General features: G+C 48.6%; 1 protein-coding gene across 1 annotated transcript in view; it reads right to left on the minus strand.

The window, feature by feature from the left end:
• Window positions 1-21,718, minus strand: part of LOC147725201 (glutathione S-transferase kappa 1-like) — a 671,252-nt gene that overhangs the window by 590,871 nt on the left and 58,663 nt on the right. Inside the window, exons 2-3 of the mRNA XM_086967129.1 lie at window positions 16,188-16,269; window positions 15,903-16,016 (exon numbers count right to left, since the gene is read on the minus strand). Coding sequence (XP_086823255.1) covers window positions 15,903-16,016; window positions 16,188-16,269 — 196 coding nt within the window. The remainder of the gene's footprint in view (window positions 1-15,902; window positions 16,017-16,187; window positions 16,270-21,718) is intronic.

The following is a 21,718-nucleotide window of genomic DNA, read 5'->3' on the forward strand; positions in this document are numbered from 1 at the left end:
CTGTCATTTCCACTTGCACATTCAAATGTATGTGTTAGCCTGCCCCGCCCCCGCGGAATGCGTGCTCCTCCATTGCGACACCACTGAGTGATGAATTTCAAATGATGCACCACTGCGGTAGCGCGCACATGCGGTTGGAGGTGTGTGACCGTGATGGTCCTTGCACATGTAGCCAATGGATACAGGTAACGCAGGACCCGTAAGCGATTTCAAAAATACCAGAAGCCGTGCACCGCCACAGCAGGGCCAGTCATTGGTTCATTTTGAATGAGGCAGCCCGGGAACACCAATCGCTGCAGACGTGTGCCACTGATATCAGCTCAGGGCCCTATAAATGTGTGAATTTCATCAGCACAAATCCACTGCTTCCAGCCACTGCTGCCTGCATACATCACCTCTACCTGCTGCTGCTGAGCACTCCAACAACTGCTGCTGTTGTGCCACAGTCCTGGACCTTGCCATGCCGAGAGTTGGAGAGATCCAGTCTCGTCCCTTCACCACAGCGGAGCTGGAGGTCCTTGTGGATGGTGTGCTCCGCCACTATGAACAGCTCTACGGTGCCCCCGTATAGGTGGCAAGTGCAGTGGGGGACATGTTGGTGTGCATGAGGTGGTCACTGACTCCTGGCTTCTGAAATCTTGGCGGTGTGCTGAGAGACCTTCACATATGTTGTACTGTGCATGGCTGCTGAAAGATATGTGTTGCTCCTATCTGTGTGAATGGCCAACTGTCCACTGAGTTGCCCCCTCTTGTCTCCCATCATGGTAGGTCAAGCTGCACCTTCGCAAGGCCGTGTGGAGGACCATAGCACGTGATGTACGGGCAGTGGGGGTGTGCAATAGGCGACACACACACTGCCACAAGTGGTGGGACGACATCTCCAGGCTCAGCAAGAATGTGGCGGAGATGACACTGGGGCTGATTCCAAGATCAGGCCGGCTTGCACGACGTACCATGACCCCTCTAATGCTCCGTATCTTAGCTGTGACACATCCTGACCTGTCCTCCCGGTTGAGAGGGGAGCAGCAGCAAACTAGCGGTAAGCACACTGAATGGGTTTGTGACTTGTGAGTGCATGCATGTATTTCTGCTCGGACACAGTAGTGACATCCGTTGTGTATCTGTTGTGCTGCAATTGCATGTTGGTGCCATTAGCAGAGTGAGCGTTGGCATCCATGTCAGCCAGGTGGAAATACCAGTTGCATTGTAGTGCAGGGTCCACGGAAATGCGTGAGTGTGGCAATTAGGTATACCTCTTTTCTCTCTTTTACAGCTTTGGACGAGGGCACTGACCCACAAATGACAGCGCTTAGTGGTGGCAATGCATCCGGATCAGAGATCGCACTCACGCAGACCGAGACTGAAGAGAGCAGCCCCGGAGAGGGGGACAGAACTGTCCCTGAGGACTCACATGTGGAGAGCCCATCGCCCTCATCTTCAGACAGTGGTGGTGAGTCTGCACTGTTGTTGGAGACAGGGAGTGTACAAACTACACCTTCAGTAGGTACACACACACACTGGGCCCACACTGCCACCAACTACAACAAGTTCTGCTCGTGCTCGCCAGAGTAGGGGGAGCAGAGTGGCCTTCGGTGCAGGCACCGCTGCTCCTGCCCCTGTGACACAAACTGCCCTTAGTGCTGAGGCGTTGATCTGCTACGACAGCTGTGTATAGTGCAGACAAACATGATTAATGCATTACTGGACCACGATAGGAAGTTGGGTCAGGTGGTGGCATTCATGGAGGGGATGCATGGCGATGTTGCAGGTCTCCATAGAACAGTACAGTCATTATCCAACACAGTGTCTGCAGCCATTCAACTGTCGCATAGACAAGGTCCTACTTCAGTTCCCCCATCCACGCCACTTAATGTCTCAGGGGAGAGTGACATTTCAGAAAAGGCCTCATTTTCTGGCTATTGCACTAGAAGCAGGCACAGGCAGCAAGGCAGGGCAGGACACCAGCTACCCTGGAGTTGACACACAGGATCGTCAAGGGGTGTTGGGGGACAGGGATTCACATGGCACACAGGCATCCCCCACAAAAAGTACTCCCAAGGAAAGGGCACCTCCAAAGGAAAGGGCACCTCTCAAGGACAGGAACACTACCAAGGACAGGGCACCTCCCAAGAACAGGGACACTACCAAGGACAGGGACACTCCCAAGGACAGGGCACCTCCCAAGGACAGGAGCACTCCCAAGGACAGGCCACCTCCCAAGGACAGGGACACTACCAAGGACAGGACACTCCCAAGGACAGGGCACCTCCCAAGGACAGGGACACTCCCAAGGACAGGGCACCTCCCAGGGACAGGGAAACTACCAAGGACAGGGACCCACCCAAGGACAGGGCACCTCCCAAGGACAGGGCGCCTCCCATGGACAGGGACACTCCCAAGGACAGGGCACCTCCCAAGGACAGGGACACTCCCAATGATAGGGACACTACAAAGGACAAGCCAACTCCCAGGGACAGAGCACCTCGCAAGGACAGGGACACTACCAAGGACAGGGACTCTCCCAAGGACAGGGCACCTCCCAAGGACCGGGACACTCCCAGGGACAGAGCACCGCCCATGGATAAGGCACATTCCAAAGACAGGACACCTCCTCAGGCCAAGGCATCTCCCACGGCCAAGGTACCTCCCAGGGAGCAGGCACCTCCCAGGGCCAAGGGTTCTCCCATGGACACAACATCCACCAAGGACAGGCATACATCACCCCTGCGTCCCCTGAAGCTGGTGTTGTTGATGGAACGTAAACCACATGTGTCAGCGGCGGAGTCCCCCCATACCTCTACTCCCATCCACACCACGGTTAAGCAGAGGAAGCAGTACACTATTGTTGCATCCCCCATTACACATGATGCAGAGGGCAGAAGGCAGGGCCACGTCAAGCAGGGTCCAGCACGTCCCCAGAGAGCAGACCCCCACCAGCACATGATTCACCTTTGATGGGTGATGTTTCAGATGAGCCCGCACCAATTACCAGTCCAGTGATGTCCAGGGTGCCCTTACATATCCAAAATAAACGGAAACACACACCAGTGACCCTGACCACCCCTATGTCGCTCCAGTACAGCTGTCCCCAGCTCCCAGAGCCACCCTGCCTCCTGGACCATACAGCTCTGTGGCTCATCATTTCAGTGGTCCTAGTGGGTCAGCTGCAGTTCACTCTCATGGGTCAGATAGTGGGACTGTGTCAGTTGTGCCCTCTCCTGTTTCAGGTACTGCCACTGTGTGACCGTCTGGACTACCTCCATTACGGTCGCTCCCCCAGCACTCTGCTCACATAACGGAAGGCTTCTCCTCGCTGCCTGACGAACCTGCCCTGATACCTGCTGCCTGCTCACATAACGGAAGGCTTCTCCTCGCTGCCTGACGAACCTGCCCTGATACCTGCTGCCTGCCGCCCTGCTACAGCGTACAGCACACTTCACAGCGCTTGGTATTGTTATTGCCTGCATTACTCTAATACTGCCATTTAGTGCATAGAGGCTGATTAGAATCTTGCGAAGCGTTTCTCTGCCTCCTTAATATCTATTATAATCTGACTCAAGCTCCGGCTGTGCCCCAGTTTCGATTTCTTACCGGGTGGCCATTTCAGTTGTTTTTACTTTTTGCCGTGTCCCCTTCTAGACCCCGCCTCCCAGCTGACCCTCCCACACACTGTTTCACTACACTCGGACCGTCCTCTCTTTCCCTGTGACCGTCTGGATTACCTCCATTACGGTCGCTCCCCCAGCACTCTGCTCACATAACGGAAGGCTTCTCCTCGCTGCCTGACGAACCTGCCCTGATACCTGCTGCCTGCTCACATAACGGAAGGCTTCTCCTCGCTGCCTGACGAACCTGCCCTGATACCTGCTGCCTGCTCACATAACGGAAGGCTTCTCCTCGCTGCCTGACGAACCTGCCCTGATACCTGCTGCCTGCCGCCCTGCTACAGCGCACAGCGCACTTCACAGCGCTTGGTATCGTTATTGCCTGCATTACTCTAATACTGCCATTTAGTGCATAGAGGCTGATTAGATTCTTGCGAAGCGTTTCTCTGCCTACTTAATATCTATTATAATCTGACTCAAGCTCCGGCTGTGCCCCAGTTTCAATTTCTTACCGGGCGGCCATTTCAGTTCTTTTTACTTTTTGCCGTGTCCCCTCCTAGACTCCGCCTCCCAGCTGACCCTCCCACGCTCCGCCCCCCTCCACTCTCCATTTATGTCAGATGTCCCAACGCGCAGCGTCCACGCGCTGCGGCCGCGCCGAAGGTGCGCCAAAGGTAAGCCCGTCTACGCCCGTCCGCGCCTGGACCGCGCCCAGCGCCAGACCCCCTGTCCCCCGTAAAACCCACCCCACCCGCATTACATACGACGCCTCCACCCTCCTAGCCCTTAACCCCGGCCGCTCCCCCAACTGCGTCCAAGCCGCTCCTGGACTCACCCATGGACCCTTCTCCTGCAACTCCTGCAAGTTCGACGGCACCAAAACCAGCTCCTCATCTACCAACAGCAATCAGAGACCTGACACCAACCACCTAAAATGCATCCTGCTCAACACCCGCTCGGTCCACAGACACGCCATCGACCTCTGGAATCTACTCGACACCATCTCACCGGACGTCGCCTTCCTAACAGAAACATGGATGAATGCCTCTTCAGCCCCAGACATCGCCATTGCCATCCCGGAAGGATACAAGATCATCCGTAAGGACCGCATCGAGCAAACAGGAGGAGGCATCGCTATCGTCCATAAGAACTCCATCCGCATCTCAACCAGCTCAGACGTCAACCCTGCCAGCGCCGAACACCTCCACTTCCAGATCCACACCGACCCCAAGACCACACTCAGAGGCACCCTCCTCTACCGGCCTCCTGGACCCCGTGCACAATTCAGTGACGACATCACTGACTTTATCACCCCACACGCCCTCCCCTCCGAGGACTACATTCTATTGGGAGACCTCAATTTTCACCTGGAAAAGAGCAACGACAGCAGCGCCACCACCCTTCTGGACAATCTTGCCAACCTCGAACTCAAACAACTGGTCACTTCCCCCACCCACATTGCAGGTCACACACTCGACCCTATCTTCACTTCCAGCAAACATGTCTCCTTCAGTCACACCACAGCTCTTTACTGGACGGACCACAGCTGCGTTCACTTCACCTACAATAAGACCACAATCCACAACCATCCTCAACCCACCATGCGAAGAAACTGGAACAAAATCACCATCGACCAGATCTCCTCATCGCTTCTTCTAAACCCCCCCGCCCACTCCTCAAACCCCAACCAAGCAGCCATTAACCTCACCCAATGGATATCCAACAGCGCCGACATCCTAGCACCGTTGAAAAAACGTCAAAGCAAACCAGGCAGCAAAATCGCCTCCTGGTTCAACGATGATCTTAAGAAATCGAAGAAACACTGTCGCTCCCTCAAGAAGGCCTGGAAAAAAGACCCAAACACCTGCACCAGGGACGCCTTCAAAAACGCCACCCGCATACACCACCAACTAATCCGGTCTGCCAAGAAAGCCGCATTCAAACACCGTCTAGATAACAACGCCCATAACAGCAAGGAGTTATTCAACATCGTCAAAGAATTTACCAACCCATCAGCCAACTCCGACGACATCACCCCCTCCCAAGCCCTCTGCGACTCCCTAGCTTCCTTCTTCCACAGCAAAATCGCAGACATCCACAACAGCTTCGACAACCGACCCGGAGACCAACCCACCCAACCTTCTGCAGGACCTTCACCCCCCCTGAACATCCTTAATGACTGGAACCCAATCTCCACTGAGGACACCATCCGCCTGATGAACTCCATCCACTCAGGATCCCCAACTGACCCATGCCCTCACCACATCTTCAACAAAGCAGACTCCATCATAGCACCATACCTCCGAGATGTCATCAACTGCTCCCTCAACTCCGCCACCTTCCCGGAAAGCTGGAAACACGCAGAACTCAGCGCCCTTCTGAAAAAACCCACAGCCGACCCCACCAAACTCAAAAACTACTGCCCCATCTCGCTTCTTCCATTCCCGGCCAAAGTCATCGAGAAAGCTGTCAACAACCAACTCGCCTCCTTCCTCGAAACCAGCAAATCCCTCGACCCCTCACAGTCCGGCTTCCGAGCCAAACACAGCACTGAAACCGCACTCATCGCAGCAACAGACGACATTCGAACTCTACTGGACAATGGAGACACAGTCGCCCTCATCCTCCTCGACCTCTCCGCTGCCTTCGACACAGTCTGTCATAGCACCCTTCTACAGCGCCTCAGAAACGTAGGAATCCAAGGAAAAGCACTGGAATGGATCACCTCGTTCCTCACCGGAAGAACCCAGAGAGTCCGCCTCCCACCATTCAAGTCAGAGGCCTCTGAAGTCATCTGCGGCGTGCCACAAGGATCGTCACTCAGCCCCACCCTCTTCAACGTATACATGAGCCCCCTTGCGGACATCGCTCGCCAACACAATCTCAACATCATCTTGTACGCGGATGACACTCAACTGATCCTATCACTCACCAAAGACCCTAACACCGCCAAAACCAACTTACACGAAGGAATGAAAGAAGTAGCCGAGTGGATGAAGCACAGCCGTCTGAAACTGAACTCAGACAAAATAGAAGTCCTCATCTTAGGCACCTCCCCCTCCGCCTGGGATGACTCTTGGTGGCCAGAAGCCCTTGGAAAAGCACCCATCCCGACGGACCACGCACGGAACCTGGGCGTCATCCTGGACTCCTCACTCTCGATGACCAGACAAGTCAACGCCGTTTCATCATCTTGCTTCAACATTCTTCGCATGCTCAAAAAAACATTTCGCTGGATCCCCACCGAAACTAGAAAAACGGTCACCCACGCACTGGTTATGAGCCGCCTGGACTACGGAAACACACTATACGCCGGTACCACCGCAAAACTCCAGAAAAAACTCCAACGCATCCAGAACGCTTCAGCCAGGCTCATACTAGACATCCCGCGTAAAGAACACATCTCTGATCACCTGAAAAACCTCCACTGGCTCCCCGTAAATAAGAGGATTACTTTCCGCCTCCTAACCCACGCACACAAAGCACTTTACGAACTTGGACCCGAATGCCTCAACACACGATTGTCCTTCTACACCCCCTCCCGTCAGCTACGATCCTCCAACCAAGCCCTTGCAACTGTACCTCGCATCAACAAAACCACCATGGGAGGTAGATCCTTCTCCTACCTGGCAGCTAAAACCTGGAACTCACTTCCCACTCACCTTCGCCTTACTCAGAACCACCTTGCATTCAGAAAAGAACTTAAAACTTGGATATTCGACAAGTAATTCCCCACCCTTCCTCTAGCGCCTTGAGACTCTATGGGTATGTAGCGCGCTATATAAATCTCTTGACTTGACTTGACTTGACTTGTGTCCGCCACTCTCATGTCTCAGATGCTGGCATGGTATCTGTTGGTCACTGTACAGGGACATGTCATGGCAGTGGGTCTGGGTATGTGGCTCATGTGTCAGTCACTAGATCTGTGGCTGTGTCTCACACTCCTGTATCTGGTGCTGCCGGTGTGTCTGGGTCGATGGCTCATGTGTCAGTCACTACAGCTGTGGCTGTGTTTCACACTCCTGTATCTGGTGCTGCCAGTGGGTCTGGGTCTATGGCTCATGTGTCAGTCAGTCGATCTGTGGCTGTGTCTAACACTCCTGTATCTGGTGCTGCCAGTGTGTCTGGGTCTATGGCTTATGTGTCAGTCAGTCGATCTGTGGCTGTGTCTCACACTCCTGTGTCTGGTGCTGACAGTGGGTCTTGGTCAAAGGCTCATGTGTCAGTCAGTTGATCTGTGGCTGTGTCTCACACTCCTGTATATGGTGCTGCCAGTGGGTCAGGGTATATGGCTCATGTGTCAGTCACTAGTACTGGGCCTGTATCTCCCATTCCTGTATCAGATCCTGCAACTGTGTCCAAAGCAACGAGCTCACACAGTCCACCTGATTCTTTGCTGTGAGGTGCAGTTCACATCACTGAAATGTGATTGTAATTGATGTCAGGAATGTCCATTGTAACCATCCTTGCATTATTATTGTCCATGGGAAGGTGCGCATGACACACGTCCTTGTGCTTCCTCAGATGTACCTGTTCTGTGCCATGGCCTGTTGATGCTTGTTGCCCCTCTCATGTGCAGCCTCAGCTGTACCTGTTCTGTACCATGGACTGTTGATGCACTTAGCCCCTCTCATGTGCTGCCTCAGATGTACCTGTTCTGTGCCATGGCCTGTTGATGCTCGTTGCCCCTCTCATGTGCTGCCTCAGATGTACCTGCTCTGTACCATGGACTGTTGAGGCACTTGGCCCCTCTCATATGCTGCCTCAGATGTACCTTCTCTGTACCATGGACTGTTGATGCTCGTTGCCCCTCTCCTGTGCTTCCCCAGCTGTACCTGTTCTGTACCATGGACTGTTCATGCACTTGGTCCCTCTCATGTGCAGCCTCAGCTGTACCTGCTCTGTACCATGGACTGTTGATGAACTTAGCCCCTCTCATGTGCTGCCTCAGATGTATCTGCTCTGTACCATGGACTGTTGATGCTCGTTGCCCCTCTCATATACTGCCTCAGATGTACCTGCTCTGTACCATGGCATGTTGATGCTCGTTGCCCCTCTCATATATGCTGCCTCAGATGTACCTGTTCTGTGCCATGGACTGTTGATGCTTGTTGCTCTCTCATGTGCTGCCTCAGCTGTACCTGTTCTGTGCCATGGACTGTTGATGCACTTAACCCCTCTCATGTGCTGCCTCAGATGTACCTGCTCTGTACCATGGCATGTTGATGCTCGTTGCCCCTCTCATATGCTGCCTCAGATGTACCTGTTCTGTGCCATGGACTGTTGATGCTTGTTGCTCTCTCATGTGCTGCCTCAGCTGTACCTGTTCTGTGCCATGGACTGTTGATGCACTTAACCCCTCTCATGTGCTGCCTCAGATGTACCTGCTCTGTACCGTGGCATGTTGATGCTCGTTGCCCCTCTCATATGCTGCCTCAGATGTACCTGTTCTGTGCCATGGACTGTTGATGCTTGTTGCTCTCTAATGTGCTGCCTCGGCTGTACCTGTTCTGTGCCATGGACTGTTGATGCACTTAACCCCTCTCATGTGCTGCCTCAGATGTACCTGCTCTGTACCATGGCATGTTGATGCTCGTTGCCCCTCTCATATGCTGCCTCAGATGTACCTGTTCTGTGCCATGGACTGTTGATGCTTGTTGCTCTCTCATGTGCTGCCTCAGCTGTACCTGTTCTGTGCCATGGACTGTTGATGCACTTAACCCCTCTCATGTGCTGCCTCAGATGTACCTGCTCTGTACCATGGCATGTTGATGCTCGTTGCCCCTCTCATATGCTGCCTCAGATGTACCTGTTCTGTGCCATGGACTGTTGATGCTTGTTGCTCTCTCATGTGCTGCCTCAGCTGTACCTGTTCTGTGCCATGGACTGTTGATGCACTTAACCCCTCTCATGTGCTGCCTCAGATGTACCTGCTCTGTACCATGGCATGTTGATGCTCGTTGCCCCTCTCATATGCTGCCTCAGATGTACCTGTTCTGTGCCATGGACTGTTGATGCTTGTTGCTCTCTCATGTGCTGCCTCAGCTGTACCTGTTCTGTGCCATGGACTGTTGATGCACTTAGCCCCTCTCATGTGCTGCCTCAGATGTACCTGCTCTGTACCATGGACTGTTGATGCTCTTTGCCCCTCTCATGTGCTGCCTCAGATGTACCTGCTCTGTACCATGGCATGTTGATGCTCGTTGCCCCTCTCATATGCTGCCTCAGATGTACCTGTTCTGTGCCATGGACTGTTGATGCTTGTTGCTCTCTCATGTGCTGCCTCAGCTGTACCTGTTCTGTGCCATGGACTGTTGATGCACTTAACCCCTCTCATGTGCTGCCTCAGATGTACCTGCTCTGTACCATGGCATGTTGATGCTCGTTGCCCCTCTCATATGCTGCCTCAGATGTACCTGTTCTGTGCCATGGACTGTTGATGCTTGTTGCTCTCTCATGTGCTGCCTCAGCTGTACCTGTTCTGTGCCATGGACTGTTGATGCACTTAACCCCTCTCATGTGCTGCCTCAGATGTACCTGCTCTGTACCATGGCATGTTGATGCTCGTTGCCCCTCTCATATGCTGCCTCAGATGTACCTGTTCTGTGCCATGGACTGTTGATGCTTGTTGCTCTCTCATCTGCTGCCTCAGCTGTACCTGTTCTGTGCCATGGACTGTTGATGCACTTAGCCCCTCTCATGTGCTGCCTCAGATGTACCTGCTCTGTACCATGGACTGTTGATGCTCTTTGCCCCTCTCATATACTGCCTCAGATGTACCTGTTCTGTACCATGGCCTGTTGATGCTTGTTGTTCTCTCTTGTGTTGCCTCAGATGTACCTGTTCTGTGCCATGGCCTGTTGGTGCTCGTTGCCCCTCTCATGAGCTGCCTCAGATGTACCTGTTCTTGTCTATCCAGTGGCCATGCTCCTGGCTACTCTAGGACTCAAACTCTATTATGTGCAATAAAGCAAGTTACTCCTGTGTAGTGTTTTCTCTGTGTCATTCCTGGTTGTCTCCTTGCATTGTTGATATTTTGGTGCTATCGTAAATGCTGTGTCTGCCACTTTCACATTACCATTGCCCAGTACTGTTTCCCTTTGTTTGGCTGGGGGGGATAGTCATTACAATGTGGCTGTGGACTGTGTAAGGGTGGAGGAGGCACTCAGAGGCTTATTTTGGGACAACAGTGGCTTCCCATGCAATGTAGATTATGTGGATGTTTTTCATTTGGTGCATGTGTCACACTCATGATTTGTGGGTACACAGTAGGTTGTTCAGTGTCGACTTTGTCAGTGTACCAGTCAGGGCTCATCCTGTGTGTGTTAGTTGTTTATGTGTGTGCAGCAGTGTTGTATTTTGTGGTGTGTTGTGTATAAGCCCCTGTCTGTTAGTGTGGTAGGTGTGGGGTTGGGCTGAGGGTGGGCCAGCATGTCTCCTTATGTGTGGTATGCCTTGTGTGTTGGTGTGTGTATGTGGGCCTGTGAGCTGTGTGGCCTAACCATTCCTGCATGCCTGCCTAGTTGATTGTGGGCATGATTTCCGTTGTCTGCTCTGCTCTGCTACATTGCGTTGTCTGTGGTGTGGCTGTTTGTTGGCGGTGCGTGTGTGTTCTGGGTGGGTGGGGTCAGATTTGTTTGATTTATTTATATGTTGACTTACCTGCATACATCCGTTTACCATACATTGTTGACCTCCAACATGCCCCTCCCCCTCCCCACGTCACAGCCCAGGCAGGTACTCCCTTTCCGACAGCGGTCGTTGTGTTTGCGTACCTGCGTCGTCGTCGGTGACGGTCCATGACTTGCTGGTGGTGGAGCACGAAGAGTAGCGGAAATGCGTGTAGAGCTGGGTCCGTGACAGCGGTCTGCCTGTAGTGGGTATCTCTGCAATGTTTTACCTCTCCGCTGTGGTGAATCCGCCGTGTTCAGGCTGGTGGTTTCTCCGCAGCGTTTTGCTGTGTCATTTCCGCCATCGTGATTTCGAGGACGGTCGGAGACGTTATTCCGTACGGCGGTGTCTCTGGATTGGTTACGTCCGCCGCGGGGTCAGGTGTATTTACGTGGCGGTGCATGTTTTTCCGCGGCGTACAGAAATTTAACAGTGATTCCCATCCTGATATGGTGGACAGACTAGCCGCGGCAGGCAGGCTGAAAATGGCAATTTCCGCAAACTCCAGGCCCGCGGTCGTCCTTCCCTCCACCATCGTAATCGACCCCAAAGTTGGGGGATTACGTCCCCTTGCATACTGGAGGTCCCTGGGGGCCAACTAGCCCACCAGGAACCTCCAGTATGAGCCAGGGGGCAGCGTTGCAGAGAGTTGTAAAAAGGGACGTGGTCTCATTACACCTCTCTGCAACGCAGCCCCCTGGCGCATTTCCAGAGGGGGAACTAAATCCACTTGAATACTGGGGGTCCCTGGGGGCCAACTAGCCCACTAGGAACCTCCAGTATGCACCAAGGGGCTGCGTTGCAGAGAGGTGTAAAAAGGGGAGTGGCCTCATTACACCTCTCTGGCACGCAGCCCCCTGGCGTGTTTTCAGAGGAGGAGCTAAATCCCCTTGAATATTGGGGGTCCCTGGTGGCCAACTAGCCCACCAGGAATCTCCAGTATGCGCCAGGGGGCTGCATTGCAGAGAGGTGTAAAAAGGGACGTTGGCTCATTACATCTCGCTGCAACGCTGCCCCCTCGCACGTTTCCATAGGGGGAACTAAATCCCCTTGAATACTGGGGGTCCCTGGGGCCAACTAGCTTATCAGAAACCTCCAGTATGCGCCAGGGGGCTGCGTCGCAGAGAGGAGTAAAAAAGGACGTGGGCCCATTACACCTTTCTGCACGCAGCCCGCTGGCACATTTCCAGAGTGGGAGCTAAATCCCCTTGAACACTGGGGGTCTCTGGGGGCCAAGTAGCCCACCAGGAACCTCCAGTATGCGCCAGGGGGCTGCGTTGCAGAGAGGTGGTGTTTTTGGGATCGGCAGGGTACTCGTACCCTGCGCGCATCCCGTGATTTTTGAAAAAAAATTATTTGGGGGGGCCTTGGGGTTCCTTGTGGGACCCTATAAGCAGGCCTAGGGGGTCAGGGTGTTTCTAACCTGCCCCCTTTCCATCTTTTTGCAAACTTGTTTTTCTGTTTTCTTGTGCCTCGGTTCTACCGAGGCACAAGATGGCTGCCAACACTTCCTGGTTTGGAGTGTTGACAGCCAATTAGCATAAAGCTTATTCCAAATAGATTGTTGCAGATTTCCTATGGAAACTGGGTCCTAACTATAATTACCTACTGGCGACCGCCAGAAGGTAATATATATATATATATCTCCACAATGGACCCCTCCACCAGGAAGCAATCGGAGGGACCAGGGTCTTCAGAAAGATTCTTTACTGACGTGGCGAGTGTGTCTTTTTCAAATGGCTTCACATCTGGCTGTGGCTCCCAACGCAGTTTTAACAGTTAAGCTTATTCCCAGCAAGTACCATGTTGGCTTGCTCGATAAGTATCTCTAAGTGCTGAAAATTTAAATGTTGAAACCTTTGTTGGTGCGCATGTAGATGCAGGTCCGATGTTTTTGCAATTTTCCTCTTACTTGGCCCCCATACGTCCAGCCACAACAGTCCAAGTCTTGCTAAACTGTCGATAGAGATACAGTGAAATCCATCTCTCCGTGTGGTCACGAACTGTGCCTTGACAGCAGTTAATTGCATTCATTGGATGCGGCGGTCACGGAGATATCCAATACCTTCTCCTTCGTTGTTTGCCCATGAAACTCCGGACACTTTTTGGATATATATATATATATGTGGATTTTCTTCTTCAAATGGAGGATCGGGGACATTGATTGGGTTTCAGCTGGTATCTATTATGAATGTTTTTCAAATGAACCGCTGTTGCACTACAGCTCGGGCCAGCAGAAGTTTGCGGTAATGAAGGAAGAAATTATGGAACAGGATTGAAACCATTATGCAGAAAGAAAAGAGAAATTCTGCAAAGCATTCTGCTGCAGTATTAATTTGTAATTTTGACACACATTATTACTGGGCTCACGTTTCACCTCATTAATGCCAGTGTAACACTTGATTCAGCCAATGGTAGATTCTGTGGCTATAGTGCTAAAACCATTACTGCAGTGGAGCAGGTGAAATGATCAAAGAGAAGAGCGAACATTCAAGAAACCCGTATAATGGTCCTTGAGCCCGAATGGGACTGGGCGATTGTTGTGCTGAAAAGGCCAGCAGTTGCATTTATCATGAAAGGTGAGCGATGCACTCACAGAAGAGAAAGGTGGCAGGTGTCTCTGGAGAGAGCACAGCCAGTCAGCCTGTGCCTCAGAGACTGTGTTTTCTGGCTGCTTCTATGTTATGAATATTGGGACATTGTAAATTCCCAATTCCCATGTGCCGCCCCGCCCTCCACCCCCGTGTAAACATCCAATTAACAATCTACACTAATACCCATTGTAGCATGGCATAAATCAAACGTATTGCCAATAGCCCAAATACATTCCCTTTTTTCACCCAATTCTTTGTTCACCGACTTCTTTGGGGCCATACACCAATCTACCCCTCTCCTACACGTGCCCAAATCCAGACTTTAACCTGTCACTCAATTCTTTGGCTTTTCTCTAGCCACCCCTCGCTTACTGACTCTCCCCAGCCACTTCCTTTCACAAAGGTAGCACCCACCAAGGTATTGCCATCTGTAGGTTCACCACCAGCAAACGGGGCAATGCCCAGTGTTGATGATTGTAATGGTTCCATTAACTTTTTTAGGTCCTCAGGGGCATGGAATGGTTTGATTTTCCATCCAACATGACATCATAGAGGTAAAAGCCAGCAGCCTAAACATGAAATTCCCATTTACACAGCAATGGACGGAGTGATAATACCCTTTCCGCTTAATGCTGGTTTCATGGGAGAAGTCAAACAAAAGGTATATCTTGTGAATGTTAAGAAGAAACTGATCTTCCTTTTTAGCTGAAATGAAGACCCTCATAGCAAGTGTTAACCTTTGGGGTGTTTTTTACAGGCGTGCAAATTGTGCAGCCTTTGGAACTTGAAAGAAGGTAGGAATTCTTGTGTAGTTGTTCAGGTCGTCCTTTTCCATCTTTTCTCTTGGCCCATGGCAGGTACATAACTTAGTTGGTTTCTAGAGTCTCAAGTCTCCGATCTAATTGTGACGCAAACATGAGCATCTTAGTGTATAATTAAGCCACAAGGTGCATACTTTTAAAGAGCAGATTGTTGATTTAATGAAGGTAAGATCCAGCATCACGAGCCCCAGATTACCTCTGACATTTTTGTTGGGGTAAATGTCTACTGACACGGCTTTGAGCTAGCGGGCAAAGCCTCTGAAAAAATTTGGTTTTCTCTGTAAATTCCAGTCAAATATGAGGCATAATGGTTTGAGGCAGTACCTCAATCAGGTTTAAAATGCCAAAGAGGTAGGATGCTGTATCTCTGGCATAAGAAAAGGGGAACATAAAGCATTGCTTCAGAACAGTAGCTGTGTTAATCCCACTCAGAAAAAGCTCTAAACAGTGCTGTCAAGGGTATTGTGGCCATGTGTTGCAGCGAAGGATGTAATTCAAGTTGTCAGCTTCCCAGGCCAGCACTAATAAAGGATGCCCCATGCATGCACAGAGGGCTGCAAAGTCAAAAAGAGGCCCATACCAATGGCCGGAGCATGGAAATTGTAGAATTCGATCCCAAGTAGAAGATGGCCACGGTACAGCAAAGGGCAGAGGCCACCTTCAACTTGCCACACAAAACGTTTGCCTTTACTTGATCTGTTGTGATCTTGCATGAGGGCTCCACTGATGAAGGGGGCTGGGCAGTCTGTGGAGGATGCAGCTTAGAGCCAATGGGCAACCACAGTGGCAGACATCTTTGTTGATGCTAGCCTCCACCTCACTCTTAGATTCTTTCACTGACGATTACTGCTGAGATCTTGCCTAGAGCCTGTGTTGCCATGCGCTTATCTGTGGAGCCGGAAGGAGTCAAGCAGATGAAGGTGTGCATGCAAAAGACACTTCTATTTGGAACGACCAATGCAACATGTTTAGATTCTGCTGAACTTATTGTGTAATCATAGTTCCTGATGCTGCACATCTTTAGGGGTGAGTAAGAACTCTCGATTACAGTGTCAGGGGTTGAAAAATGAACAGAAGGCGAAACAGCGGGGTGGAGAATCTAAAGGGACAACGGGGCAAAACAGTGGATCCACACCATCATACTACTGCTCTCAGATGAAACAGGGAACACACAGCAACACAGAAACCAACTGGCATATAGCCTGGTTTACCTTTCTTAAAGTCCTTGGGACGTTGTATTGGGACCTGGAAGTACTTGGCGAGCCGCATAACGTCCTTAACCATGTAGACACCTTTCTTAGAGACCAAGTCTGGTGACTGGTTTCCTGCTCGCAAAAAAAGAGAATAGGAAGACAAGGGTGGGGTGGTCACAAATGATCACTGATGTAATCTGGTAGATCACAATCTTGCCTGTGTGCACAGTGAATTTATATCCACTCACCGGTCTCACGTAATACCCTGTGGACCTATCAAAGGCTCCTATCCGTGGAACGTACCTGACTCTTTCATGATGCCAATGAGGAAACCAGGGCGTAGGCGGATGTCCACATTCCAGACACTGCGGTACCGGCACATCACCTGCAAGAGAAAATTGGCCCAGTCAGATAAAACTAGCCAGACTCCACAAAGGAGGCAGTAAAAAGAGCCAAACGACAAAACCATGCAGCAAGAAATGGGCAAGACCCAATGACGAAATCATGCAGCATGGAGTGGACAAGGCACATTGAAGTGCCCATGCAATGTGGACTGGTCAAAAACTAGTTAACTAGGTAAACAGCCTAGACTTCTCACAAATCCCAGAAGCAGAAGGTTCTATCTATATTGGGCATGAACCCATTACTGTAAAAGAAGCTCATCCTTTGTCGCCAGAGGACCTATTTGAGGGGGCACGAGGAGGATTCAGATCAAGCATCTGAATAACCTTGTTCCTCCTCCTTCTGGTCTAAAGCCGAGATATGCACATTTCAATGCAGCAGCTAAGAAAAAGATGAAATGTGAGCTGTCCGGACTTTCCATAACTAGAACTATTCTTTACTTTATGTTGCAAAGACAGACACATCATGCATGTCGGAAGGAGGCCGATTAGAGCCCACAGTGCACCTGGAGCCTTGTTGTAGAAAGGACTGGGCAATATGTAGGAATGGGGCAACGAGGATAACTGCAATGGAAAATGATGATGCATAGGGTTCTAATACCGTATAGCAGGATTTCCTCAATGTACATCAGAGTAACAGGTTAAAGAGAGGGGTAGTCGAACACTTGCCACCTCAGGAGGGAGCTGTACCTATTACAAATACACTTTATGGGGAACTACTAGAATTTCATTGGTCTTGGAAGGTATAGGTTACTTCAGTCATTCAGGTTGTAGTTCAGAATACAGAGGAGGCACAATTTCAATGAATAGATCCACGACCCTAATGTTGGAAAAGACAAGAGTGCTAACCAAGGGTTGCTATGCTATGGTGAGCTGGGAAAGTAAACAACTGTTGCTGGTTTATGTTTAAGCCCCTCTGGGTTTGAAATCCTCTGCGTTGCAAGTGCTGGGTTCACTCTTACTGGAGCTCTACAAGCACTACATTAACTGGAAAGGATGTTTCATGCATTTTGTTTCATCTTAACAAAATGCTGTGCCTAAGTAGCCACAGAGCATCAATGGTGGCTATCTAGAATAGCTATTTCAAAAATTGAGAGAGACCTCTTAACCAGCCAGGGGAATATGGTACTTTTAACAGTAAAGAGAAACCTTCCCTTGGTGAACTGATTCACGTTACACAACCAATATGGTTGTCGAACGTGAATCAGTTCGCCAAGGGAAGGTTTCTCTTTACTATCTAGAATTGCAACAAGTATTGGGAAGTGAATACCTTCCAGAGCCAAGACACATTGGGTTCACTGTCGAATGTTTTAACCCCTTCCCCGCTGGGTTAATTCCCCTGCGGTGAAGGGGGGACGGCGGCAAGCGCAGCGCTGCGGTGCCGTGACGAGCTCAGCTCGTCACGCTGCACAGCGATGCTGTGCTCATGACGAGCTGAGCTCATCATGACTCCGCCCACTCAATGGAACGCCGCACAGGAGGGGTATAGGAAATACTCATGAAGCATGCTTGAAGTTAGTCATTTATTGGTAAGCGGCACAGCAACAGATGAGGACAGCCAGCACAGAGCAGGAAGGTCAAAGCAACTGACTATGATGGCTTGCAGCTCGCTAAGGTTCCAATTAGAACAGTAAGCATGCAAAGCATTACAAGGGCATTTAAAGGTACAGAGATAAAAATACAAGGTCATGAAGAATGTAACACATCTCCCTCAATAAGAGAAAGAAAATAAATAGGTACAAGTAATAAAAAAAACAAAGGAAGGTAAGGAAAGAGAAGGATATGACAAAATAAGAGAAAATGCATTAAGAAACAAAATCAGCAAATCTCCTTGGCACAGATTTTAGACGTGAAAAAGACTTAATCCTAGATGCAATAGATTCTGTACATTCCCGTTGTGGAACAGTAAAGTTAGTGTTATGAAGATCAGGACATTTTGCAACACGCTTGATGTTCCACAACTTACCATCTTGTGTGATGACACTGTTAGTGAAAAGCATAACAACTTTCATAGGTTTACCAAATTTATCTGAACATTTGGTAAGAAAACCTGGTCTCCTAATTCTAATCCAATCTCCCACAGACAAATTAGAGTTTTTAGTATTCCACTTACTATCATACCACTCTTTAGATTTAGCTTGTTTACTTTCAACTTTATGAGCAACATCATTAATGACTACTTCTGAGAAAGATTTGCTAGAACATTTCTCCTTAATCCACCAAGGACAAATATTAGAAGCAGGATCACGCCCTTTTTGAAGACGAAAAGGACTAACCTCAGTAGTTGAGTGTGGAGTTATGCGATACAACCAGAGTTTTTCCCTCAAAACATTTTTCCAATCAGATCCTGACTTAATAACATCAGAAATGAAACCCTTCAAACCCCTGTTGAAACGCTCAACTAAACCATTTTCATGGGGTTCATAAACAGAAACAGTGTAATGTATAATGTTCTGTCGTTTGAGGAAATCCTCAATTTCTAAAGAAGTCAACTGAACTCCATTATCAGTGACAAGAGTCGAAGGACAACCTTCTCTTGAAAAGACTTCTTTAAAGAATTCAATTACCTTACACGTTGAAGCAGCAGACACAAATTTGACCGCAGGCCATTTAAAGTGGTAATCAATAAGGACAAAAGCATAACGGGAATCTGAGGGTAGACACATAAAAGGACCAGAAATATCAAATGATATTTTTTTCCAGGGATCAGTGTGCCAGGGTGCAGTCTTCAACGGGGGAACATTAACTATTAACATTTTTTCACTACCCATACAAACCAAGCACTCTCTTACCTTCCGATCAACCATGGAATCTAAGCCTGACCACCAAAAATAATTCCTTATTAAACGTTTCATTTGAGACATACCTGGATGCATTTAGTGAGCCAGTTCTAAAATAAAATTTTGCATGGCAAATGGTTGAACACATTTTCCAGACTTGAAAACAAAATTATTTTCTAATTCCAATTCATCATAAACTTTAAACATAGGCCATCCCTCCAAAATATATTTTTTGATAGACTGTAAAGAAAGATCTTGATTATCTGCAAGAGCCCAAGATTCTTCAGAAACATCTTCAAACATACCCCACAAAACATCTTGTAAACATGTGAAAACATCAGTGTCATCAGAAATATAATTTGAAGAAATTTGGCAAGGAAGACGAGACATGAAATCGGCAAAACCATTTTTTTTTCCAGGAACATATTCAGGTGTGAAACAATACTCTTGTAACCTAGAAGTCAATCTGGCAGTACGTGCAGTTGAATTCCACCCCCCACCTGGAGAAAGGATGTTCACAAGGGGTTTGTGATCTGTTTTCAAAACAAATTTGCTACCCCAAATATAGTTCCTGAAATGTTGTTCGCCCAAACACATGCCAACAGCTCTTTCTCTATGACAGCATATCTGCGTTCACTTTCATTTAAAGCTTGTGAGGCAAAACAAACATTCCATTCTTCTTTGCCAGATTTCTGAGACAAAACTGAACCAATACCATACATGCTTGCATCCACAGTAATAATACATGTCTTGTTTAAGCAGAAAGGCTTAAGTGTGGAAGCATGTAAAATCTCTGATTTAATATTATCAAAAGCATACTGCTGTTCACTCCCCCATTCAAACACATTACCCTGTTGGAGAAGCTTCCTAAGTGGTTCCATTTTTGCTGCAAAATTGTTAACAAATTTGCTATAATATTCGCACATACCTGCGAAAGAAAGCAACTGTTCCTTGTTGGATGGAGGAGGAGCATTGCTAATACCTTCTACATTGGATTTTTTAGGTATTACCCCATTACCAGATAACGTGTGCCCAAGATATTCAACGGAGTCTTGAAACAGTTTACACTTACTCGACTTTAAAGTCAAACCACTTTTCCTCAGTTTCTCACACACACAACGCAAATGTAAAACATGTTCCTCAGTGGTAGCAGAATAAATAAGAATGTCATCTTGGAAACACTTGACGAATTGATCTACGCCCCTAAAAAATGTTAAACATAACCCTTTGAAAAACAGAGGCTGCAGATGCCAACCCAAACGGCATTCTAGTATATTGATACAGCCCTTGAGGAGTGATAAATGCCGTGAGGCACTTAGAATCCTCAGTCAGGGGAATTTGGTGATAGGCAGATCTTAAGTCGAGGGTGGAGAAAACTTTAGCTCCCTCCAACATAGAAACCACTTCATTTATGTTGGGAAGAGGATGACAATCCACAATAATTGCGGCATTTAAAGCTCTGAGATCAACACACATCCCAAACTTTTATCAGGTTTTTTCACCAAAACAATGGGAGAAACCCACTCTGCCGACTCAATGGGTTCAATTATACCTTCTAAAACTAACTCGTCCAAATTTTTTTAAAGTACTTCTCTAACATTAATTGGCACCCCCCTTAACCTCTGTTTGACGGGAGAAACGCCCATTTTTAGTTTTATTGGATGAGAAAAATCCTGTATCATTCCCAACTTGTCAGAAAAACATCCTTAAATTCAGATTTAACCATATCAGTCTTCTTTTGAGATACAATAGAAGTGACTTTGTACACTCAAACGTATAATCTAATGACACCGGATCTTTAGCACTGCGATTGAGTATATTTCCATATTTCCACTGGTCTTTCCAACCTACGACATTAAAACCCTTAACTGCCACATAAAATTTTTCATTAACACACCTAGATCTAAAAGTAATATCAACCGGGAAGAAACCTAACATGTCAATTCTCGAACCATTAAAGCTCAAAGGACAAACATCAGGTGGCAAAATATTGTTCAAATCCAAAACAGAACCTAAACGCTCCTCAAAATATTTCTTGGTAATTATAGTCCACGGGGAACCTGAATCTGCCATGAGATCAATTTTGAGTCCCAACACAAACATTTCACAGATAGGTTTTTTTATAGAGCCATCCTCCAAAGATCCATTAATGCTATACACATCTTCAGAAAGATAAACAACAAATCCTTTTTTCTCCTCAGTACAAGAAGATCCATTAGCACAAGTGCAATTACATGTTTTTGTACTATCTTCAGAAACATAAGCTATTTTGTTCCTGGTATTTTGAACAAACTTCCTTACATCTCTACATACAGTAGAAAAATGACCTAATCTTCCACATTTCCTGGACTCCTTGTTAATAGCAGGACACCCAGCATATGAAGCAACATGTCCCTTACTACCACACTTATAACATGTAACATTTTTTTCAAATCTTTTAAACTGCCTTGAATTGTTAACTTTGGAATAATTTTGCGAAGAGTGCGAATTTTCAGTAACTTGGCCATCTGTTTGCTTAACCAAACAAACTTCATCAAGTGAGTTAGACTTCTGCTCAGTATGTTTTTTAACAGTTAACATCAATTTTTCTGATTGTTCTAGCGATTTAGCTATAGCAATGGCTTCTGACAATTTTGGATCCCCCAACTCCCAC

Source organism: Lissotriton vulgaris, chromosome 4_1, assembly GCF_964263255.1.
Source record: "Lissotriton vulgaris chromosome 4_1, aLisVul1.2, whole genome shotgun sequence".
NCBI lineage: Eukaryota > Metazoa > Chordata > Amphibia > Caudata > Salamandridae > Lissotriton > Lissotriton vulgaris.